This window comes from Pleuronectes platessa, chromosome 17, assembly GCF_947347685.1.
Source record: "Pleuronectes platessa chromosome 17, fPlePla1.1, whole genome shotgun sequence".
Classification (NCBI taxonomy): Eukaryota; Metazoa; Chordata; class Actinopteri; order Pleuronectiformes; family Pleuronectidae; genus Pleuronectes; species Pleuronectes platessa.
Window position 1 is genome coordinate 16590132 of NC_070642.1, and position 25463 is coordinate 16615594.

General features: G+C 43.2%; 1 protein-coding gene across 2 annotated transcripts; it reads right to left on the reverse strand.

Annotated features, from left to right (window-relative positions):
* Nucleotides 1–259: 259 nt before the first annotated feature.
* afg1lb (AFG1 like ATPase b) lies at nt 260–25299 on the reverse strand. Of its 2 annotated transcripts, none has more exons than XM_053445759.1 (14): nt 25250–25299; nt 24676–24825; nt 24239–24438; nt 20863–20917; nt 20615–20716; nt 20234–20361; nt 15441–15540; nt 12507–12565; nt 5186–5268; nt 4202–4272; nt 3744–3844; nt 2672–2812; nt 1801–1908; nt 260–1155 (listed from the first exon to the last, which is right to left on the reverse strand). In XM_053445759.1, exons 2-14 carry the CDS (start codon nt 24788–24790, stop codon nt 1009–1011), a joined length of 1410 nt encoding a protein of 469 aa, XP_053301734.1. In that variant the 5' UTR covers nt 24791–24825; nt 25250–25299; the 3' UTR covers nt 260–1008. The 2 variants fall into 2 exon arrangements, with proteins under 2 accessions (XP_053301734.1, XP_053301733.1); XM_053445758.1 differs by having other exon boundaries at nt 24203–24438.
* Between the last annotated feature and the right edge of the window lie 164 nt (nt 25300–25463).

Below are 25463 nucleotides of genomic sequence, written 5' to 3' on the forward strand. Positions count from 1 at the left end.
CTTTGAGGAACATAAAAAACAACTATAGAATAAAAATACTGCTAGATAGTGTATATCTAATCATCTGCAAAATGCACTAAATTAAAAACTATATAAATTCGCATCAAATGTTTTGGTCTTCACTATCTGAAGTAAAATCGTCATGTGATAAATTTTCTTTTGTTACATTTATCCATTTTTTTAACATTCGCTCATTAATAAAATGACACATCCGCATGACACTACTTTGTACGTATGGATTCAAAAATGCAAACCTTCATTCACAATTGTTTATCTTTAAGAGTTTATTACATTGATTTGTAAGAGTGTTTCCATGCCATCACCTGAACCAATGTAAGACTTATTCCATTTTCAATAGGGCACAAAGTACAGTGCTCAAAACAGAAGCTGAATTAAAATTAAGATCAGCTGTAGTTTCTTTAGAGTTCAGACTTTTAATACATAATCACAGTCCGACAGGTACTGGTCTTAACATAAAGGCGGCTCAGCATTTTCCTCAAATACATTCATCAAGTATGTTCTAAAATGTTCTATCAGGCATCATACGGTTAAGCTGCAGGAAAAAAAAGCTTGGGAACATTTAACCCTTTTCACATTCACCACCAGAGGGCGGTAGCCAACTGCTGTCAAGGAGACTTCCACCCTGATAAAAGGAGGCTGATAGTTTTGCTTTCACACAAGCTGGTGAGGTTTCTGTTATTTTAAATAAACAAGTTCTTGAGGGGAACAGAGAAAACCACCTAGAGAGTAAAGAGGTACAACAAACACAGTCAGAACCAGTCAGAACCAAAGGAAAACAGATATCCAGTTTTACATTGTTATACATTTACAGTAGATTTCAGGCCTTTGGAGTAAACTACTGCTTATTCCCTAAAAACATTAAGCTTCGCTCGCCACAATGACTTGATCTTTTCTGTTCCTGAAGCTTTTGCTTGCACAGCGTCAGTGGTTTTTGAGGTACTGTGTTGTCTGGAGGTATATAATTATGGTGGCAGTCAGAACTGGATGTTAGGTGTTCCTGTGCTTTGTGCTGTGACGGCGGTCTCCCTTAATCCAGTATGACTCTGTTTGCATCTCCGTCAGCCTGGACACGGTCCTCCGGAAGGCAAAGATCTCCTCCTCGGCCGTGAACAGAGTCAGACGCTCCGCTGCCTCCTGAAGAAAAGGAGCCGACACAGGGGGTTAGCAGCGAATGCACTCGAATCCAATCTGAACTGAGGACAGTGAATATGGAAGGAAGGTTTAGAGCTGCAGGCCTGTGATCAAAAGACCAGACTGTCAGGTACGTGAGAGTGAAGATTGTATTCTGGAAAATACTTAAACTGTGGGAATTATTCTCAGCAAAAGTTTCTGCAAATGATCAAATATGAAAATAAGTGCAAGATTTAAATAAAACCTCGAACTGAGCAAGTTGAAAGAGGCACGTCTGTGTTGACAAACTGTTTTACAAAACCTCTGTATCTGTCTATTAGGCTCAGGTCAAGTTCGGACACAAAAAATAGAAAGAATGTCAGTTTTGGGTCAGGGGCCGGTTGCTCTTCTCTTTGACGCAGACTAATTTGGACAAAAAAATTAGGGCTTGAGCCGCGCTCTATTTCCAAAGCGACAAATACAACAAGTTAAACAACACACCTCCTGTGTCCTTATGTACTGTGTGGGTCCCCGCTGAGGGGCTCTGAACTCATGTGAACTGTCTAAGACAATGTGGTTTTTTGTGAAAGCTCAGGTTTGTGTTGATTTTGACTGAGGATGATGCTTCTCCTCTCGTTCTGACGTCTGTGGCAGCTGACGTCATCTCACCCCGCTGAGCCCCAGGTCGTCCAGCAGCTGTCGGTCCATCTCGTCGTCCCCCCCCGCGTGGCAGAACAGTCGGTCTAAAGGAACGGCCGCCAGCAGCACCACTCTCACCTGGGACACATCAGACAGACACAGCTTGTATACGGACGTAACTCTCTCTATATTATTAATGATCAGCTCTGCTTCCTGTGATCAATATTAAATGAAAGCAGCAAGTAGTTTATCCATTGGCCCGGCGACAGCACTTATATTACAGGATCATTTGAGATTTTTGTTTTTGTGAATATTGACTTTTACAGAATCAAATTTCTTTGACTTAATATGGAACTGATTGATAAATTTACAGTGTATAGAAAGTCAGCTAACGTGATGCTAACATGGCAACGAGAGGTAAAGATGATTTTTTGCTTTGCTGAATGAACATTTGATCTATATCTATGTCAGTTTCTGCCATAAACCTTTAAAAAGCATATATAATATAAAATATATAAACGTTTTAGTAAATAAAAAAGACTGGGCTGATGTAGCGGTAGATTAGAGCCCTCACATGTTAAATAGAAATTGGGAATTTAGAAAAAAACACGGAGGCTGTAAAGAACGTGTGTTGTATTTTTGTGTTTGGATACACTTCAGTGATAAAAGTCATCTATATGATAGTCACATAAATGATAAAAAAATGTATTTTCATATTAATCATAAAAAGGTCTACATTGGATAAAGAGAATAGTGTTAGCCACTGAAGTGCAACATTTAACAAGCTGACATCAAAAGGTGATGGTACAATTATGTTCATTGCTTTACAGGGGCTGACGTCAGCAACACCAACATTTCTGTAAGTTATTTTTAAAGAGTTGTTCAGACTTGAGACGGATACCTTGTTGTCGTAGAAGTTGTCTACGAGGACCGTGAACCGCCTGGCCTGGTCCTTCAGCTTCAGCGACAGCACTGGAACATGGCGGATGAACACGGTGTCAAAGTGCCGGGCCATCTCCAGGTAGTCACTGGCACCGAGAGGCTGGAAAACCACGACAAAGCCAGTGCAGGTTACACAACAGAGTAAAGCTTCTAATCTACAGCAACACGTCTCAATATATATATGCATGTATATATATATAACACTCAGATACTAAGGATTTTGCAGCATCTACACTTGGCCTGAGTGCCGACTGCGCAATGGCGGCAACTTGTGCAAAGATTCAGGCTGATGTCATTTTAGTCTCTGTCCTTGGTTCTTTGCCATTCAGGATGATTGCTCTCAAAAGTGATGTGGATGTGCCAACACATGTGGAGAGAAGCCTTGAGGCTGGGATGCCTGCAAAAGCCCACGGCTGCTCATCAAACTTGAGACTTTACACACACACACACGCTGTAGATTACTGTACCCCACCGCTTTATTTGAGGCACAATGGGCTCAACTATTGACAAAATTGTCAATAGACTTGCTTTTTGACATTGAGCAGAAAATGGGACCGAGATGGAGGGAAGGTGATTCAGCTCGAGAGCAAAGGCCTGGACAATGAGTAGGCAGAGGAGGGAAGAGACAGAACATAGAGGCAATAAAGAGGCAGGAGGAGTGCTTTGAATCTGCGCAGTTTTTGATTAGTGATGAGTGGATTTTGTGAGTGTGCGTGCGGGAGTGTGTGTGTGTGTGTGTGTGTGTGTGTGTGCGGTCGCGAGTCAAAAAAAGAACGGGGGCGTCCTGGGGTTCTCAGGTGGTCCAAATTTCATTCTGTCTAACTGGAATATCTGGTTTGAATTCAGCCAGAGGTCGTTGCCCGTGTTTTGTGTCTCTCAAAAAGAAACGGTTGGACTAAAACTCTTTTATAGATTCTTGTGCTTCTATAATTCTTTGTAAATACCTTAAGGGAAGTGAGTATAGTTAAAGATGGTGTTATGTTGAGATTTGTGTGCGTTTCAATGAATCTAAGTTGGATAAAAACACTTACTCTGCCACACAGCTCATCAAAGGTGCAGTCGGCGATGGAGCCGCAGGTCCGGTCCAGAGTCACATCCCTGCCCAGCACCGTGAGCACCCGAGGACCTGCTACTGTGGGAACACATACACCCAAGGACAGTGGTGACTGCTGACCCTCCAGTCATATCACGTTGTACAGATGAGTCACTACGTTCAAAATAAAATCTATGAAGGATGGAATAATAAAAAGTAATCTCAGATAACGTGTAATTGAGAAGTGGAGATTTTTCTCTGTGTTTCTTATTGAACCAAGACTAAAAAGGATTGGTTAATGTGGAACAAAAACAAGTAGATGAATATATTATTGCAAAATAAATCCAACCGTATCAACAAGTGGCTCCTCACTTCCTCCGCCAGGAAGGTTATCTGTTTGCTATTGATATGACGTCATAAATGTACACATTTTACTTTTTGCTTTAACTTCCTTACGGCTCTTTTGTGTTGAAGCCAGATCCTCAAACAGTTCATCCAAGAAGGCTTCGGAACCAGGCTCCTCTGCGCTGCACCACACACACACACACACACACACACAGACACAAGTACACGCACACACACATAGGCAACAAAACAGAGGGGGAATAATTGGATATGAAATTAATAACGCTGAAGTGTTCACATCAAACGTTGACATCGAGTAGCGCAAAGGGGGAGCAGGGAGGGGAGGGGGGGTACTTAGCTTTTCACTCCAGAATGTTAGGCTCTAAACACGAGCATTAGGCCGTGAATGCTCGGCTAAATGAGATTTTAAAGTGTGTGTTTGTGTCCGTGTGTGTGCTTGTGTTTTAACTCCAGGTAAAAGGGTGTGATGCGCTCTATTTACATGCAGTGAAAAGACGAGCGCACTTGAAAGCTGCAGTGCGCCGATGAGCGGCCGCAGTGTTATTCATTTTGCTTCTGCCTGGGTGCGTTTCCTCAATTCGTATCCGCTGTATATGAATTGAGGAAATAGAAAACTAGGTTTTAAAGCTCCACCATTTTTCTCACATCATATTGATTCCTCTTTCGTTCTTTTCATGGGTTTCTTAAGATAATGTGGGTCTTTATAAATCTCCCTGTCTAGTTCTCCCCATTTATCCATCTCTCTGCACTTCTGTCTGTCCTTAAAGATATCTAACTCGATGACTTGCAAACATCTCCTCTGTCGGGTGTGTCGGGTGTGTGTATGTGTGTTTGTGTTGGTGTTTGTGTTTCCTGAGGATACAGGTTAAAGTCCACTCTTTACCAGATGCACCTCTGAGCTGGACTGCAAACAGAGGTTCAAATGGAGGAGATACAAGTGCATACGTGTGCATTTACTCACTTTTCCACCATAAACTGTGTCCTTGTCAGGATCAGTAGACCCCATGAGGTGGATGGGTGTGTGTATATGTACATGTATGTGTGTGTGTGTGTGTGTGTGTGTGTGTGTCTTACAGGTAGTACAGTTTCCCTGACACAGCCTTGTCCTGCCTCCTGTAGTCAATCCCACTGTCCAGGCAGATGGTTTGGCAGTGCTCCTGTACACAAACACACACAAAAACACAGTCTGTAAAATCTCTCAAAAGGGCTAATACTCCATATATTGTCATTCGATTATATTATGTACATTATTATACTGTTTATTCCTTATATTTTGTAGAGTTTAAGTTGAATATATGTGTATCTTTTGTATAGCGTGTTACGTGCATGATGCCTTGCTAATGTAACTCAGGAATTTCCCATTATTGATATCAATAAAGTAGATCCATCCAGTCATCCTTCATCAACACTGGATTATACTAAGAAGAGATGTATTCTTGGTATAATCCAGCGTTTTATTCTATTTCTCATTGATTCATTATATGTATATATAAGACATGTAACACTACAATGATAATATGGGTCAATCGAAATCTGACATAACCATCTAATATAGTTCTTAAACCAAATTTAACAGCATTGTGAATTTGTGAGTATTTGAAACAGGAAAAGTGGGAATGTGCACTGAAAAAGATATCAGGTTATGTGCCATCATGTTTTGATTGCGGTCCCTTCATATCTGAATCAGTGCTTCTATGTGTTTTTAACAGTGATCTGAATTCTTGAATTTCTAATATTATATTTCGGATTTTCATTTTATAATCCCCTGGTTCATGCCAATACTTATGTTTCATTTTGCTTTGCTGTTATCAGATGAGAACTTTGTGTCGCTGCTCAGTTTTGGGCATAAATAATAAAAATGTGCAAAGAGCAGCCGCAGAGGGCAGAGAGGCCAGTCGGCGTCTCGCTCTCTCCCCCGACACCTCGGAGGTTTTGTGTCACTTCTCCTCCGTTTACTGAGATGATCTATTGTTCCCGTCGCTGTTCAAAAATCAGACTTTTTTTCCAGATGGTGTAAAACGTCAACAGGATTCATGTCAGCGGGAGCAGCACAAACTATAATCATCTCTGCCGCTCCATCAGAGATAAGAAAGGAATTGCGTATCATCCCCTCCGAGCCCTCACCTAGCTGACTGAGTATTCCGGCGACAGCTCCGGCAAATTATGAAATCAGTGAATTTCTGCCACTGGCCCTCTTAAGCTGCAGGATAATTAGTAATCATCACAAAGCAAGGGGACGGAAATACTCTATTCTTCTCCGCTGTCAACTTTTTATCTCCGTGTCCGCTCACACAAACGGGGTTCCCACTCTGAGCCAATTGGCTGAATCAGGCTTAATAACAACCTGACAAACTCGCCCTCCCCCCCGCACAAAAGGGAGGTGTCATTTCATCAACCTACTGTGACCCCACCAACGGGTAAATAGTCCCTCCGAAAAGAAAAAGAGAAGAAAAGAAAAGAGAAGGGGAAGAAAAAACGACGGAAAAAAAAACTTGTCACTATCGCCGCCACATCATTAGAGTCTCAGTTTGTCTCTTCTCCTGCCATCTCCTGCGCCCCCCCCCCCCCCCCCCCCCCTTTGTGCAGCGCCTCTACCTACAGAGGCTGCTGGTGCGTCTCTTGACGGAGGAGCGAGGCGCAAATAAGCGAGGGGACAGAAGGAGAAACACAATCAGTGATGATGATTCCATTGGTTATTTATAATCAGATGAGGCTGAGGCCCCGCGGGTCATTACTTGATTATCCATCTTGAGGGGATTGTCAAGTTCTCACTCCTCCAAGATTTCATCCGCCCACACATTGTGTTCCACCTTCCCCCCCCCCTCCCCATCCTCACACAGATCTAGACAGTATACTTTGTGTCTTCAACCTGATCTCCCTGTCACTGTCCCTTTAGTATATTCTGTAGAAAAGCCCGATTGATTATATTAAAGTGTAAAAATGCCTGCACTGTTCTGTCTGGTTCTATGTGTTGAACCGATCAGTCAATTAATTGGTTGACTGATTCAAAAATAAAATCAAGCATAAGTTCTTTGAGATTTGATCTAACCGCTTACTGTTATTTTGTGAATTTTGTAAAGTATTGTGCAAAAAATACACCTGTTTATGTACAGAATGTAATCATGTGTTTAGCTCAGTATGGGAAGTTTTTATTTTTAGCTCTCTGAAGAAGTTTTCTAACTTTAATCACTAGGGAGAAATCGTCAAAGGGAGTAACGGTCTGAGTATAAATCTGACTTTGTAAATGATTGTGAAACTGAGGCCATGCTGTTGCAAAGACATATTTAGTGTTAAGCGATAATTTAAGGAGTATTAATAAAGAACAGACCGGGAGTCAATTGACATTAAACAAGCAGAAAGGACACACACATGTTTTGAGCATCCAGAAACGTTCATGGTTTGGTTTCTCAAATTTTCTTTTTCTTTCATTATAAGTTGAACAACTTTAGGTTTTTCTTTGTTGTCCAGACAAATTCAAATCAAATACATTTCAAGACATTTCCTCAAACTCCAGGTGTTTCAGCATTTTTTACATATACATTTTTTTTTTCTTAAACTGATTCAATCGATAATAAAATAGTTGCTGTAGCTCTAAGTTCACCCCGCTAATTAACAGGAGTTATTTGTGCTGTTGGTGTGAAAACTAGTCCAATAGGTGGAGCTGAGTCTCTTGAGAGTGAGATGACAGACATGAGAATCAGAGGCTCTTTAGAATAAAGTCATCCGAACACATGTAGCTCCAATCGGGCCATTGTCCGAGCTGTCCACTGCTCCCTCTGGACAGCCGTTTAGCATGAAAACAGAGTGGCTTCTTTCTTTTTTTTCTACGCCCCTCTGTGCCCACTCCCTCCACGACATATCTCTCTCCATCCTTCGCTCCTCAAAAAGTTGCTTTTGAGTTTTTTCAAAGAGCGCGGTGCCATTGAGCTGCAACAAAAGCCAAGGATAGCTGACTATTGGGCCCTGATGAGGTCCACTCCCTCATTACCCGGCAGCAGAAAACATTTGATGCTTCTTTTTTTTTTTGTTTGGCCGGGAGAATTGACCAGGCCTCAAAGAAATGCAGGGTGGGAAGGCTGAAAAAGAGACGAAGGGGGGAAGAGAGTGAGAGTGAGAGTGAGAGAGAGAGAGAGAGGGAGGGAGTGAGAGCGAGAGGGGAGGAGGGGAGAGGTTGTCGCTCATTCAACCATGTGTGTCTTACAGCCTTGTGTGGAGGGACCGAAGAAAAGTGGGAGGGAGGGATAGAGGGGTCGAGAGAGAGAGAGAGAGATGGGGGAGAAAAGAGAGAAAGCTTAAAACACACTGCCTTTATGCTGGCAAGTTCTGGACGACTCTTCTGACATCAAAGTGTTTTCACTAACTGGGGAGCTCCTGTGTGTGTGTGTGTGTGAGAGAGCGAGAGAGAGAGAGAGAGAGAGTGAGTGTGTGTGTGTGTGTGGGGGGGGGGGTGCACTCTGGTGATTTTATTCATTCTTGTGCAGTCGGGGGTTTACGTGACAATGTGAACACCCTAATTACACCTAATGATCTATTCCCTTAAAGTGTGACCGCCTTGGGCCAGCCGCGGTTTGTTCTGCGGGGTCGTTCTCACAACCTCCCCCTGCCTCGGCTGCTCCTCTTGGGGAAACATCTTTTGAGCAGGAGGCCCCACCTTTCGTGATCCAGGACCCCCCACCCTCAACCCCCCCCCCACACCTCAACCTCGAGCACTGTGGAGGCCCCCACAAAAAAACCCGAACCCGGTCTGAAACTCAGGCAGAGGCTGCGCTTCCTGTACCTGGCCGACAGGTCGATGGCATTGCATTCCTCAAATTCACGAGATTTCGTACATATATCCCTCTAGAGCCACAAAAACCTATATCCAGAAGTGCTTTTGACTACCTGTATACAGACTATGCTGGGAGCACTGGTAGAGATATGTTTTAGATGTGGTACAAGGAAGCGGTGGAACAACTCCACAGACTTTAAACCTTTTCTTGAGAATAAAACACCATTGTCAAGCTGATCAAAATTAAGTTTTGCGTTGCAGCATGTGAAACTAAAGCTGCATCTTTAGATTGTCTAAACATCTGCAGCGCTCACTTTATTTTATTTAAAAGAAACAGACGAGATAAATAATTATTATTCCCACTGCAGGTAAATTAAAAATTATTTTGGTTTAGTCATAACTTTAATTGTGATTGAACATGTATTTGATTAATAAATTGACAATTGTAAAGAGAAATTCCAAAAATTTGATAAAACTTGCATTAACAGGTTTTTATACAATGTAAAGGTATCTGCAGCAGTGTTGACTTCATAACTATGATATCTTAGCTATATATCAAATTTCCTGTGAGTGAGAAGAACATCTGGACCAATATTTGGCCTTCATTTTTTGCTTTAGGTAAAAACAGATAATCTATTAAAATGTCTTCAGCTTCATGGTGTTACATTAGTGAAAAAAGGTGCAGAAGATCAACATCAATTTGAAAAGAACCAGAGCGTGTGTGCATGTGCATGATTCCCCTCATCTGACCTGTGCACAGACTTTGTGCAGCAAACAGGGAGAAATAAAATCAGGTGGGCAGCAGGAAATAAGCCAAGGTAACTGGATCAATCCCAATCGCAGACAATGAACCCAGAGCCAGAATGAGCTCCTCGTGTTGAAAGGGGAGAAAAATTGATTTGTCATGTTTTTAAAATCGGTTTTTCAGAGGCAAGAGACGACGCACGTGAAAGAAGTGCACTGTGCCCTCGAGATGCACAGCGAGTGGCACTGCCCCGCCACTAAACGCTCAGGAAGACAATGACAGTCATCAAATATCAACATCCGTTTTTTTTTTTATTTGACCCGGACTTGAACTGGTAGCAAGCGCTTCTCTCTTTTTTTTTGTCTTTTCAAACCAAGGTCTTCACTGGAGCACCACCACATCCCTCTCGGTCCCCAGTTTCTCCTTCACCGTCATCCTGTTTTCATTTCTTTTATTGCCACACGCGGCAATTACAGCATGAACAGACACAACAACAATAGGAGAAGGAGAGCGAATTAAAAGAAGAGTTTAAAACAGCAGGAAGCCCAGAGATACTCAGGGTTGTTGTCAGAATTCCCCCCCCCGACCCCTCCTCTACAAACACCCACAACATCAAAACCCCGGGGACACTCCTGCAGCACCGTGGCAAACTTCAGCCGAATACGCCGAGGGGGGGGGGGGGGGGGGAGATAAAGTCACTATTCTGCCACAGAAATACAGAGACCTGACCTTGGGTGAGTAAAGCCAGCGAGCGGAGTGGGGTAGCGGTGGAATAGAGAGCGGGAACAGAGGGGTAGAGAGAGGATGGCTGATGAAAAGTGAAGTGGAGAGAGAGGACGGTCTCTGAGAGAGAAAGAGTGTCTTAGTTACAATACTGGCAGTGTCCATTAAAGAGAGAAAGAAAAAAAAAAAGCCCTTAAACCCTGTATTTTACAGAACGCTGAGCTTTGCCATACAGAGAAAAAGAAGCCGAAACAAGTGAATAGATTCCCTGATGGAGTCTGGAGTGATGCTAAAAAGGACGAGAAATTACAAATGACCGCGTGAATGGAGAAACTAGTAAACATACTAAAAGCTTTTGAGGAGGAGGAGAAGTTGTGTGATGTCCTTGCCTGGCAAGTGGATCTACTCTAAAAAAAAAAAAAAATGCTGCTTGATCTGACTTCTTATCTTTAAGATTAGGGAACTGGATTATTTCGGGGAGGAGGATGGGGGGAATAAAAGGGGTCCCAACTAATCAGAAGTCAACGGTTAAATAAAGACCTCAGCCGAGGCGTCCAGAGACCGAGGATTAACCTCTACAGCTCCGGCTCAGGTGACGGGGAGGAGAGGTCAGAGGCTATTTTCTTTACTTTTCAACAGCCCCATTGAAAGAGGCTGGGGCCTGTGCACGGAGGAGCGGGCTGCGTCAGGAACCACACCGCCAGGGCCTGCGAGTATTAATTCAATCTATTAAGGGTCAGCTAGTTAGCAGCGTGACCTCGCTAAAACACGCTCCGACTTTACAGAACAGGTCGCTATAGAGAAGCCATCGCACCCCCCCCCCCCCACCCCACCAAAACAAAAAACACCCCAAAAACCAGATGGCCTCACAAAGGGGAACATGGGACCCTGAAAGAGAGGAGGCAGTGCGGGGCAGAGAGGGACAACAGGCATTCAGGCCCTTGATGAGGGTGGATTAGAGAGGGCAAGGGTGCTGCTGGGTGAGTGGGTCGGGAGCAGGGTGACTCCGGGGGCCTCCCCGGTTGTGGCACATTCCCGTGTGCGTGATTGAAGTTCAGGTGGCCCTGAGACCGCCTGGGGCCAGGATGCTGCAGATCAATAATGCAGAGTATGTGACGGGACAGGTAACGCGTTCACGTCATGGGATCATACTGGTGTTGGAGCTGTCATGAATAGACACTGACTAGCAGTGGGGATTTCAGGCCAATAAGGCTCATCAATAAAGTCAAATTGAATATCCTTCAATCTGGTTGAAGGATATTTAATGTTTGCGAAAGGATTTGAAGTGTTTTTAATAGCAGAAAAAGTAGTAATCTTAACCTATGTACCTATTTTGCTCAGATGCTTCACCTTAAAGACATTTATGTGCACATTATTGCAGTTGCATATAATAATGTTACATGCTAAAATAAATGTAAAAATGAGCCCTTTGCTTACTGTACCTCACCTTTTCAATGTACAAGTGTTTTTTATTTTTGAGGAGTGGGCATGGTGAGGGACCTATGACTAAAGAAGTTTTGCATTTATGTCATAATCTGCTGCGGGTGGCCTACTGCTCATCTATTTCGATTGAATACCAACAAAAGGTGCAAGAATGCTTCCCTGCTCTGTTGCAAAATGCATGACAACAAATTATCATGCTACTATTTATGATCACGATCACTCCAAGCACATCAATGATCATCTGAGATGCAGGCGAGATAATGGCGCTACCTGCTTAAATTGCAAAGTAGATTTTTTCCCGCTAGAAATGCTAACTGCCGTATCTCTCCTCTCCTCCGACCCCCCCCCCACCAACCCTTTACATTTGAAATGCAAGCAGTCTGGGTCGGTCACTCTGCCCGTCCGCCCACGGCCCATTCACATTACCTGTGCTCACTCGCTCGGGCTCTTTCCATCTCTCCCTGCCTCTCCCTTTCTGTCCCTGCGTGTGCGAGTCTCTCAGTGATCAAAGACAGCTTTGTGACACATGTGCGAGGCATCCAGGAAGCAGAAAACATCAAACCATCGAGGAGCAACTCCCCCCCCCCCCCTCCAACAACAAAAAAAAAGAAATACATACAGGGACACATGCGAGCGTGTGTACGTGTTTGTGTGATAAACAAGTGAATAAATTAGCCAGACGAGAGACACAGGGAGAGGGATGACTTTGTCTCTACCTTCAGCACGTCGATGAAAGGTAGGAAGGTGTCCCTCAGAAGTCCGTTTTTGTACAGATCTGAAAGAGGAGGGGAGGGCCTGTGTTAGAGCTGCTGTTTAGCCTCCTAATAATGTCATTCTCCCGCCACAGATTGGCAAATAAAGTGTCTATTGATGAACTGAAGGATGGGTGGGGGAGGCACGACAAAAGCACTGGGAACAGGGGGAGAAAAATGGATTTCTCTACCGGCAGCGGCAGCAACATAAAATTCATTACATTCCCAAACAATGGTGGCGAGAGAAAGGACTGTCGCCTTTTCAGGAGGGACAATGTCCACAGCAGCTCGCTGAATGGAGGTTTCAATTAGCTCGGCTGGAACAAATTACATCTGAAGTAGCATCCCTGATAGACAGATAAAACAGATAGGGATTCACCCACAAACACAAAGACACACACACAAACACAAACAGACACACACGCACACACTGATGTTTAAGCTCACTCCAGCTGCGAATGCAAACAAGTGGTCGGTGGTTTGCTGTTGATGTTTGGGCTCCAGCTTGCTACAGTAGGACCTGACACACAAACAGCACTCCGACACTGTGAGGGACTGTGCTGCGTGGGAGACGTGAATCTACATGAGAAGATCAACTGGACTCAGGTCTGCACAGTAAACACGAAGCTACAACTCACAGCTCAATATCCTCACTCACTCGAGACTGAACATAAACTAGATCTGTCTACCAGCACCTCCCAAACTCATTCACTTCTCATTCTTTTCCTAGTTTATTGTCGACAAATGTGTTTGAATGCATTAAATTCAATCATGTAATGTATTTGTGGCTAAATATATAAATTACATGATGCCATTCACCACACTGGGGGTAAAACAGGGGAAATGCTGCAGCTATAAAACGATCAACACCCAAAATACCAGACTTTTAGTAAGGAGACAGATTTTACGAGCTATTGCAGCGACTGACAACTCGAAAGAAAACATTGAGAGAACTTGACCGATCCGGCGTCACTGCTACAAAACCCATCCCCAAGGTTCCTGTTCTGTAAAACCTGGATTCAGACTCTGGTCCCTATGGCCGAGAGACTTGAAACTAGAGATAGAGAAGATTAAAACTCAAGTGTAGAATATAGATTTCTGGCACTTTCTGTTAGTCTCTCTTTGCACAGTCTATTCTTTGAGTTTGTGCAGAGTCAGGTCAGCCATCTTTACTCTATGCTAAGTTAATGTCAGCTCCATATTTACAACACAGACCTGACAGTGGTCTCGATCTTCTCATCGATCTCTCCGCGTAAAAGCAAATGAGCAAATTAACCAAAATGTCCTACTATTTGCTCACATTACAAGTTATTTAATATGAATATTTACCACGATGCTGCATTTACTGTTATAAAGTGATGCGTGCAGGAGGCCGTCAATTAAATTATGTATTCAGAGCTCAGACCATTAACATAAAGTGGATGTGAAGTCCTGTGAAAGTGTTCCTCTCCTTAAAGACGCCATCTTCCCTCCCACTCCTCGTCTCATTAAACTCTATTAGTGCATAAAAACAACAAAACACTGCTTTGGACATTCTAGCAGAATCCCATCTCTAAATTCCGCCTCTAAAACACATCCAGAGCTTTTTGCTACCACCATCTCCACATCAATAAAGGTGGGAAACGCATGCCTTTCATGTCTGCTTGTCTCTTATGGCTTTCAGCGTTTCCATTAACCATGTAATTAATACCAAGTAGGCTCTCTATTAAGTTTTCGTGGTTTGGCTGCTTTGTTCTTAATAGCTAGTAAATATCAGAGGCGTGCTTTTTTTGTCTACGAGAGCCATCTTGCTTCGTGCCCACTTACGGATTTGTGCGACGTCTTCCTGGAGAAAGAAAGACGTCAGATGGCACATGGTGCATTTATCTCCACCTTGATGAGTGTCTTCCTGCAGCCTCACTCCACACAGCGGTAAATGCAACATCAAAGCGAAGGTTGCATCATGTGTCTCTACAGGTGAGAGCTGCATCAGAAGTTCCTCTCGCTCTGAGTTCTCTGGTTAATCGTCGTTAATAGGAAGCAGTTGGTGCTCAATTGATTCTCGCCTGGAGTTCAGCACTTTTGGATAAATCTATTAGGTTAATGAAGCGGGTGGATGTTAGAACAGCCTTCGAATGTGTTGGTGTTAGTTTGTCACAGGAGGAGCAGAAGCTGTGACTGAGGATCCGGGAATATTATGTGTATCATGTAGCTGCAGGGAGAGTCTTTTTACAGTTTACTGAATCGTTAAGTGGACCTTTAGGGAATATTTTACTGTTCGTCTTTTGCCCTCTCAGCTTTCTGTAAAACCTAGAATTCCTAGAATGCTTGCATCTGTGCCATAAAACTCAAAAGATGCCTGGTAGCAGTCAACCCTGACTTCTCATACCACTATTTGTTTTCCTAACATCTCCAAAACTACTTGGATTTATAATTTGAATGATTAAACGACAGACTGTAAATCAGGAAACTGGAAACAACTTCAGGCTGAAAGTAAAATGGCCACATACACACACACAGTATGTTGGAGAAGGGGTGAGCAAAGTGTTACATTTTGATGGAGGAAGTAGTATTAGCTACTTTCAATGTCTATCTTTCTATATTTCATTTCTATATTTTTATGTCAGTGCAGCATTTGGAAGAACTTGCTGGTGTTGGTTCAATCTTTCAACCTGGCAAAAATATTCAGGTGGAAGTAAATTCATGGATTCACCATCAGTATAGATTAACTAGAGACTATACATTAAAACTTTCCCTTTACTTTTAAATGTAAACCTTTTAAAAGTTGTTTTTAGTAGTCCTGGAAGATTATTTTCACAATAGACTGATTAGACTTAAAGGCAAATTAAGAAGATTAATGCTATTACAGTATAACTGATGGTTGAAAGCAAATGCAAAGAACCCTGGCTGTGGTCATACCGTCGGGGGGTCTGTTGGATGTGGCCACCACCACCACTCCGGTCTTGAACAGCGTCTCAAACAGCTGCTTCAGGATCATGGCGTCGGCGATGTCAGTCACCTGAAGAGAACCAGAGAAGAAGAAGCACATTCACGCACTGTATAATTTGCCTTTATCTTGCCACACTGCTCATGTGTGCGTGTGAGGTCAAATCATGCTATTAACACTTCATGTTGATTAGTGTCATTCAGGTGTGCTCATTCAATCCTTTGTGTCTGGCCATGGCCATTCACACGTGCACACATCCGTGCACACCTACACCTCTTGAACTGACTGCAAATGGTCACAAAGCAGCTTTCTGCTGAGGACAAGTAGCTGAGGCAGAGCGGCGGACCTGAGGCTAATCAGCCGAGCAGACGAGAGACCGACTGAACACAAGCGAGAAAACAAGAGGGAGAAAACAAGAATAATGACAAACGGAGCAATGTGAATCCAGACTGGGGTCACGACAGCAAACACAGCTTCCATCCAAGATGCCCATATATAGGCAGAAAAAAACGGTGTGTGTGTGTGCACAGTGGACAAGGCTTTACCAGGTTATAATAAACTCAATTCAACCGACCTTTGCCTTTTTCATCTACATTATTTCAATGAGCCCACAACAAACAGCGGTCAATGACAGCACTGCAGCAAGGACGTGTACGAGTCGCTGGCTGTTAAATGAAGAGCTCTGACCTTTCCATTCATGATCCAGTGCTCTCATTTTGTTCTTCGTCTCTCATCTCGCCCCGTTTCACCTCTGTTGTTCTTTTGAACATCCATGAGGGAGAAATCATGTTACCATGTGACGCGCACTCACCAGAGCAGCATGTACAGTATATAACGCGCCTGATTACACACGATGACTGACTGGCACGAGAAGAATTTAATTATTTGAAGCTTTCATTGAAATTTAACGTCATAAAATGGGAACAAGACGCACATTCATCATCCAAAGGGGGTTAGACCAACAAACTATCACAAAATGTTTGACAAAAGAAAAAAACCACACATAAATTCTTTAAAAAAGGAGCTTCATTTCTGATATTGAATACAATAATAAACTACAAGCATTCCGCAGAGCAAGTAGCTCCACCAAGGCCCAACACTAGTCCCATTCAATTCTATCATATTGCTAATTTCACCCAATCATAGATATCAGTCCCCAAAAATATGCCCGATTTTTTAATCTAGATCCTTGAATCATTCCGTCAGGATTTACGGAAAAAAAATCTAAATTGTATGACTTCTTCCCTGAACCTAACGCATCCTTCCACAAACTGTCGTGGTGATCCGTCCTGTAATTTACATGTAAAGCTAAAACTTAAATGACACTCAGTAGAGCACATATCTCCGCCTAGGCCTGAGAGTTCCCCGGTGAAACCACATGTAAATTCAATAGAAACAGATTTTTTATTTATACACTCATAAATCAGTTAAAATGCCTCATTTTTTTTCCATCAACATCCTCACATAATTCTCTGAAACATCAGGAAAATGTCTAGAAAAGCCCGAGAGGTTCTTCCCCTACCCAGAGCTCATCCTTCCACTGAGCTTGGTGCTAACCTGTCAAGTATAAATGTGCAATTTAAACAACTATGATGGAAACATAACCTTTTTTGGCGGAGGCACCTAAGATTTCCTATAATATGATTCAACTATAAAAGTAATCTTCTGTTACACACTTATTGCTGTATGGATAATATCTAACATGGTGGTGAAAAAAAATGACGACCCAGTGACATTGATGAAAATGAAACTATTGACATTTGAATTTAAGCTGAAGTTACAGTTAACATGTCACATTACTGAATGGAACTTCTTGAGGGTTAGCATGTGTCGGATAAAGAGGAAAGGACTTCTCAGTGATGCCTGCGTCCCGCCCTCTCCTCTTACTCCCTCTTACCTATTTCTCTGTACATAACAGGCACTTCTGACGGCCATACCCACAGCATATGCCTCCTTTCATACCCTGGAGAGTCTTCTGCTTTTGCTTATTAGCCTCACTGCCCTTGCCAATACTTGATTAACATTTGTGTTAAAGCCTTGATTTCACTAAGGAGAGGTGGCTAGGGACATCAAATTAGTGGGTGTGCGCGTACGTGTGTGTGTGTGTGTGTGTGTGTATGTGTGTGTGTGTGTGTGTGTGTGTAATGAGAAGCAACAGAAAGCCAAGGCTGTGTCTCTCTCTGAAGGGGCCCCCATTTCCTCCGACCGCAGGATTTTATTTTCATTTCAAAAGACTCATTTAAAAATGACCTTTTATACAACCTGGATTTGTTTATTCATGTGCCCTCAACATGGGCATAGTGTGAGGGGCAATATTGATTGCTGAATGGGGAAGGGGAGCGGGAGAGAGAATGGGTACCCACAGAATGAGAGAGGTGGAGGGGCCTGATGTTGCACTTGTGGAGCACAAAAAAATAATGGCGCAATCTCCGTCCGCCAATGCTGATATTTAAATGAGCATCCAATTACTCAAGCGGCTGTCAGTTTGCGGCGAGGCACACGGGTGCCAAATTAAACCTCTTTTGATGTTACACCTCTTTATGTACACAACCTATGAGCAATTTCACAGGGGCTGCACAGTGACTGAGGCCCTGAGACAATGACGTTCAAGCACTTTCTTCTCACTCTTCTTCGTCCCTCCTCGCTCTCTTCCCCATCTCTCCATCCCCGACCTCTCAATGGCGAGTATTCATTAGGAGAGCCGGGCAGGGGGGGGGGGGGCGTAAAAGGAGGGAGGGGGGCTACAAATTACTGATAATGGCACGGCGCTAATGAAGAGAATGGAGAAATGTCATTAGCATTTAAGAGGATAAGATCCATCTGACCCGCCGCCGCCAGTCGCTTTCTAGCTCCACTCACTTAAGGAAGCAGAAGAGCGACTGATACCCAGAGCCTCATTTGCATGGCTGAGTGGAGGAGGATGCTGATTGGTATAGACCCTCGCCACCCCCCCGCCGCACCCCATCGACCCCCCCCTCAACTCTCCCAACCTCGCAACCTCTTGTTTATGCATCACAAACAACGTGCACATGTCGTCTTGTTTCCCCCTCCATTCACCGGTAGCAGCAGTCGACGAGCGACAGCAGCGAGGCAGGCGACGGCAAACAAAACAAATCAATGAGAACGCACAAACAAGCGGCGCAGGTTTAAAATGTGAAAGACGGGTGGATGAAAAGGAGCAGCTCTTGATCCTCGCAGATGCACAGAGAGTGATTAGAGGCAGAAAGCGCACCTTCCGTGACCTCTGACCCCCCCCCTGCATTAACTGTAATGATATCAGCGAGAGGAGCGATGGGCCGCAGACAGATGTGTTTGGCTGCTGATGACAAAGACAGAGGCGCACGTCTTTCTCTGCAGCGGCGAATGAATGGTTTACGGGGCAGAGAATGGAAAGAGCCTCAGTCGTGGTTCCCTCTCTGACACGAAACCGGTAGAATAAAGAGAAATCTGCAGCACTAATGGCTGATGGTGCCTTTTCGTTGTGTGTATTTACTGTACAAAAACTACCAATGACTTGGTTGTGAAGGTTCGGGAGAAAATGTGAGTGTGCAGACAAGCAACCGGAGATCATTGACTCTGCTGACAGGCTGCCACATATTAATCCTCTGTATTAAATTACCTCTTTACTATATGCTACTACAGAGAGAATGTTGTGCTGCTGCTGGAAGTCATTGTGTAATTAAACTATATTCAAAAAGCCCACTAGATGTCCCCAGTCCTGTTTTTGTGGGGACATGATGACCAGAAACTCAGTTGTCCAGACAGGAAACACACCAGCTGGGACATTGATCAGAAAATCTAGTATAAAACGCAGATAAACAGCTTATCAACAAAGAAGAATCAAAAATAATGTTTTGTTTTTTTAACTGTCGAATAAACACTTTTTGTTCCCTAAAAATTCTTGAGTTTTTGCCATAGTTTCCAGGAGCTTTCATTTGAATGGAATCTACATATTCATTTTAATAATATGAACAATATCTGCTCTTAGTTTGAATGTGTCCAAATAATGAAGTCAGCACACGCTGAAAGATAAACATCTCATCCCATTCCTGCTGTCGGTGTGAATTTACTTTGTTTTACCTGGAGCAGCACGATCAAACAGAAGAATTTTCAACACAACAATTAATATCCCGACATTTTAAGCACATTTAGCAGATTTATTTCTATTTACAACTTCAATAAAGTCATGAAAGCCAACCCTCAGTAGTTCAGGGGAGTAGGAGGGGAAATGTATTTTTGTGTCCAACATGAAGACTTTTAAATATAATTAGATTATCTTTTAAAGTTCTTGTTATCTAGTCTAGTTTTAGCTACTAGCTTATTTATCAGCATCAATTAATAATTTGCACTAGTTTGACGCTACTGTTTAAAAAAAATGGTGCAGTCGATACAGGACTTGGTGATATGGACAAAAATTCTCTTGATATAAAAAAAAAAAAAAAAAAAAAGAATATCAGTCAATATCAATAATTATCATGACAAGTCATATTATTATTACTTTTGTTTTTGGCTCCAGAGTGAAGGTTGTGGTATATCAATATATATTGAACCCATATTATTTTGCTATTTATGATAATAATATTGTGATAATTATTGATATTGTTTTATAGCACAGCCCTAAGGTGATAACATTTGAATCAAACACTCCGTAATCCCCTCGTCTGTTTGCCTGGACCTAACGTTCAAGAAGATTTGAACAACTGGCATGTGCGCACACACACACACACACAAAGACACAAACAGTGCATGCAACACACTTGCTCACCTGAAACTCGTCAAAACACAAGAGGCAGGTTTCGTTGCTGATCTCCATGGCAACCGGCGATATGGGGTCATAGGTGAACATATTCCCCAGCGTTCGTTTCGGCAGGCTTTGTTTCCTCCGGTGGATCCCTGTAAGCAGTACACAAACGTCAGGCACGTCTTAAAGCACACCTGCGTCGGCAGCCCAAACCCGCTGACAACACTGGATAAAGCAATAATTTCACCTGTGTGCATAATGGTAGACAATTAGCAGCGGGGCTTCAGGACAAACAACGAGATAAATATAGGATCTGGAGCGAGCGGAGAGTCAGAAAACTTCCGTGAAGTCACAAAAGCCAACCCTTCAGTAGTTAGCACAGTGGAGTGGGAGGAGGGTACTAACTTTGGTGGATGTCTAGCATGAAGCCATTGAAGTGGACTCTCTTTTTACTGGTGTTATCCACGTGGGAGTAAAACAGATCCATGAGCATGGTCTTCCCTGTGCCTGAAAGGGAGCGGCAATAAGGACAAAAGTCATTTTCTCACTTATATCCTCATCTCATAAATCTTTTAAGAGGTTTAGCAGCATATAAAATTCCTTATTAAAATGTATTTGTGTGATAAAAATCAATGTTTTAAATGTGAGCTTACCAACATCTCCATAGATATAGAAACCTTTGGGTGGTCGTGGATTGGGCTCTTCCTTCTGGAGATAACAAAAGGAAAAATAAGGTAATAACTATAGTGAGCTTGTGTTATATCAGAACTTTTCACAATTGCTCGTCCTTAACAAAACAACAATGCATAACAACAGTTCACCCCAAATCACCGGGGTCATCCAAAAATTAATGCATAGATTAATTCCCTCTTAAAAGCACAGGACAATATAATGGGTGACCTAAATAAACTGCGTTATATTCATTACCATACACAACTGAATCATCGTTTAATAAACAAAGTATGCTGAGGCATTAAGCCACCACTACAGTGTGAGGTTTCACATTCTCCAGACTCGCCCACTGCAGGGGAGGAAGACAAAGGGGATCTAATCAACAAGACAAGCCAGGGTTCCCACGAAAGAAAAGCATCATCAGAGGAACAATGGGGGGATTTGTCAGACAAAACGGAGAGGACTGGATGAGGCTCCATACAAGATGGAGTGGACTTGTCTGTGCAGTCTGCTTAGCGCTGCTAATTGTGATACGGTACTGTTGCATTGAGGTGCTGCTGGAAGTCATTGTGCTGCCTGCCTCCTATCATCAAAAGATCCTTGCTTCAAAAAAAAAAAAAAAAAAAAAAAAAAGTCTTCTGTGTGACCGAGCTGAAAATATCGAGTAAAGCCAAATAACTCTAAACAGTTCCAGAGCCACGTAAACACATGCATCAGCTGGAATATGAGATGTAATGATAACTTGTGGCGTATTTATATTCAGGAAGACAAACTACAGATTCATTACACAGGATTTATAGAGTGCGGTTTGATGATTCTCCCTCTCTGTAACTGGGCAACGCCAAATAGCTTTGGAATTAACTCAGCACTAAATGAAAGGATTGTCCTCTTAAAATTCAATTTAGTAAGTATTCCATGGGGACGGGACTCGGTGTCCACCGCACAAGGAGCACTTGACTCTGGTAAACGCAGACAATGGCGGATTGAAAACTAAATGAAAAAACAAACTTGTTGCCCATCCTCTCCCTTTGCCCTCTCCCCGCTCTTCCCCTTCATCTCTCCCCCATCCACCCCTCTCCGTCCATCCGTCTCTCCGTCCACCGCCTGTCCTGTGCCGGAGTGAAATATTGGAAAAGCAACAAGCCTTTCCTGTCTGCTCTGGCATAACAGTGTGTGACTTCTCCCTGACTTCCCAAGCTGCCCTCTGGCATCGTGGGGTAATTGTCAGTAATGGCTGGAAGCCATTCTGCTCCGGCAGAGTGGAGAAGGACAAGGCTGCCCCTCAGCCACTCTGTCTAGCTGAGCTCTGTGGCCTTGTCTCACCTCCTGGTGGAGGATATAGCCTGGCACATGAGTGGAGAGTTCACATGCAGGACATGAACACTTTGGCTTTGAAATTACTTCAGGGAAACCTGCGTTTGAACATGTTTATCAGCAGCCAGAGCCTCCGTGTCTCTCAACAGGAAGGTTAATAGAGCGGTTTAACAAGTCTTTAGGTTTAACTGATATAACTGTACCGTCCTGCTGGAGGCCGACCGTGACCAGGACGACTCCATGATGCAGGTCTGACTTGGAGAGTGCGGCTCCCACCGAACAATGGCCCATTGTTAGCCGACCATCCGCAAAACCACGCCACATTGGGTCAATATTAAGTCAAGTGTACTCTCCTCACAGACTTGGTCAGTTAGTGAGGACAATGGCGGCACTTTCACAGAGAGAACAGACACCGAAAGGACAGTGGTATGACCTGATTCAAGCCAGAATATGCCAGAATAATTGCATAAGTCCTGCAGTCAGTGTGTATGTGTGTGTGTGTGTGTGTGTGTGTGAGCGAGCCGGCGCAAGAAATAAGGTGCAAAAGGAGAGAGGGGGGGGGGTGTTGATAGCCTCACACCAAAGTATTTGTCAGAGTCCCGAATCAAAAGCAAAAAGGACAAGAATGGCCCAGACAATGGGGATCCCCTCATTACTGCATGGGGATGGTGAGAGAGTGAGAGGGGTGCCGGGATGGACCCAGCGGGAGGTCTGCCCTGCTGCCTTCCAAAATCTCTGCCTAACCCTGTGTGTTTGTGCCAGCTCACCAACAAAAAAAAAAACACTCCCACCACCAAATACTAGACAGTCAGCTCCCCTGACCTAAAAACAACAACAGCCCCCTACATCACGCCGTTCCAAAACTCACATGCACAATACACTTCCCAGACCCCTACCCTCCCTTTGACCTGAGCCCCATGGCCACCATCAGCGACACAAGTACAGTGCCCTGGCCTCCGTGACGTCCCTCCATATGTTAGACGTCAATGGGGCTTTATAACAGAATCAGAGTCCAGATGCTACACTGTTTAAAGCCTTTAAATAAAAGCCATAATGTCGTCCTAATCGGAGTCAAAAATCACTTTGTTTTCTAGCATGTGCACTATTTTTATTTCCACTAGTTTTATCTGACCACCAGAATATTTTGTTTGTCTTTTTATGTATGCACTTCTATGCATGTTCATCATATAGAGCCCTCATAAATTCCCACAGCGGAAAAAAGTGACAGACCCAAAACATCAACTTAAGAGCTGTTCCATAGGCTCTCAACAAAATCACATGGTCTTCATTCATGAATGGAGTTTGCTCAGTCATCCGTCACATGGATCTGTTGATGCACTTAGCATCAACAGACAATATCTATTTCCCCACTGTGGGACTATTAAAGGATTCTATCTATCTATCATCCGCATCAGTTTTGCAGTTATCTTACTATCTGATTGTGAATCGGCCGACACGTTCAGGATAATGAAGCACAGTCCATGTAATGATGAACGCTCTGTGTCATTAAATGAAAGCTCTGAATGAAGATAGTAAGTGAACCTTGAGGCTGGATTGAGAGTGGTAGTTGTGTTTAAGTTCATTATAAGTTCACTATAACATATTGACTAAGAAATTCCCTTTTTATTTTGAATATGGACTCATTTGGTTTTCCCAGTTGCATATTTAATTTCAGCCGATAAGTTCTTACGTATTGATTCAATCGTATTTCCATCCATATACTGTGATCTCTCAACTCATAGACTGGCAGCTGGGCCGCCCTCCTTCGCTCTCTCTCCAATGTCAAGCAGTAGTGAACAGTAAAAGGGGGGGGGGGGGGGGGGGTTACACATGATAGGTCGACTCCACATGTCAAACTGACAAGAGAGAGAGGTAGTGCTTGTTGCTCTGGGAGAGATGAGGAGAGGGTCTTCAAAATGAGTGTGTGTGTGTGTGTACATGTTTCATAAGAATCACATCATAAATCCTTGTTAAATGTTTGAATATGTATATATGCAATATATTCACCTCAGATTTATCAAGTGAGTCAGTATAGGCACCGACCTCCATGAATCCAGTACTGTTGCTGTACGTCTTCAGGTCGTGTTGCAGCTGCTGCAGCTGCTGCAGGACAAGTCTCTGCTGAGCATCTTCCCTCAGGGAGCCACACTGAGTGAGGTGATCATAGTGTGCCACACTGTCAGCAGATGGTGAAGAAGAGGAGGAGGAGGAGGATGAAGTGCACGTCCTCTGACTGATGCAACCTTGAAGCATTTCAACAAAAGACACGCGTTAACTTGCTTTTAAAAAACACCCTGATCCCAGTAAAGTCAATGAATCAGAGTGGACAGAGAGTGCGCTGAGGTCAAGATAACAATCCTGAGGTTAGTTGTGATGGTGGCAGCAGCACTGTCACCTGCACTACACAGAAGACGCTTTAACATCTTATATCTCACACAGTGACCTCATCGTTCACCACATCATGACGCAGAGACACGCACCTTTTACCGTGCGACTCAATGACTGGCTGCAAATCCTCCTGGAGCCAAGAGCCGAGTCTTTGAGGAAACATTTCATGAAGCGTCTGAGCGCTGCAGGCACCGTGGAGGCCGCCATGATGTTTTGAACCGCTAAAGCTTTATTGACATTCCCTGACACATACAGGACAAGACAAGGGATGCAGGGGAATTTAAATGCAGCACCTTCTGAAACCGAAATCATTTCTTTGCATTGAATCTGATGGCGATCGAATAACCAAAACTAATGTTTGTGCATACACAACACTGCTTTTATAACTTCATTATATATTTTGTTTATTATTATTATTATTATTAGAATTCAGATTTTTATGCTGGTTGCCTTCTAAGTGGAGTTCGTTTCTTATTTCAAAATATATATTTCAAATACATTATAATAAGTTACAGCCTGTTAATCGCTTGTATTTTTCATATATTATGAACCATAACAGTTTAAGAGTTTACATATACATTTATATATATATTTATTTATATAATATAAACATGTATATATTGGTAAATAAACTAATGTGTTTCCACTTGCGAGTTGTAAACAAACCGAGCAGCTGGGTTCCGGACAGCGTCAGGTGAGTCTCAGCTGATCGGAAGTCTTGGTGACAGACGGAGCGATGCCGGAACTTGCTTGATTTGCCTTCAAAATAAAACAAGTGGCTACGCTTTACAGCCTTGTAAAAGATCAAAATGACCCAAACACATATTCACGTGGATGTAAACTCTCTCTAAATATTTCTTGTCCAATAAAACAATGCATT

Excerpts from the sequence above, each read along its gene's own strand:
- afg1lb (XM_053445758.1), bottom strand. The coding sequence starts at position 24,790 with ATGGCGGCCTCCACGGTGCCTGCAGCGCTCAGACGCTTCATGAAATGT. Across the intron at positions 24,439-24,675 it reads ATTGAGTCGCACGGTAAAAG|GTTGCATCAGTCAGAGGACG; the intron begins GTGCGTGTCTCT and ends AAATGCTTCAAG. Across the intron at positions 5,269-12,506 it reads CTTTCATCGACGTGCTGAAG|GAGCACTGCCAAACCATCTG; the intron begins GTAGAGACAAAG and ends GTTTGTGTACAG.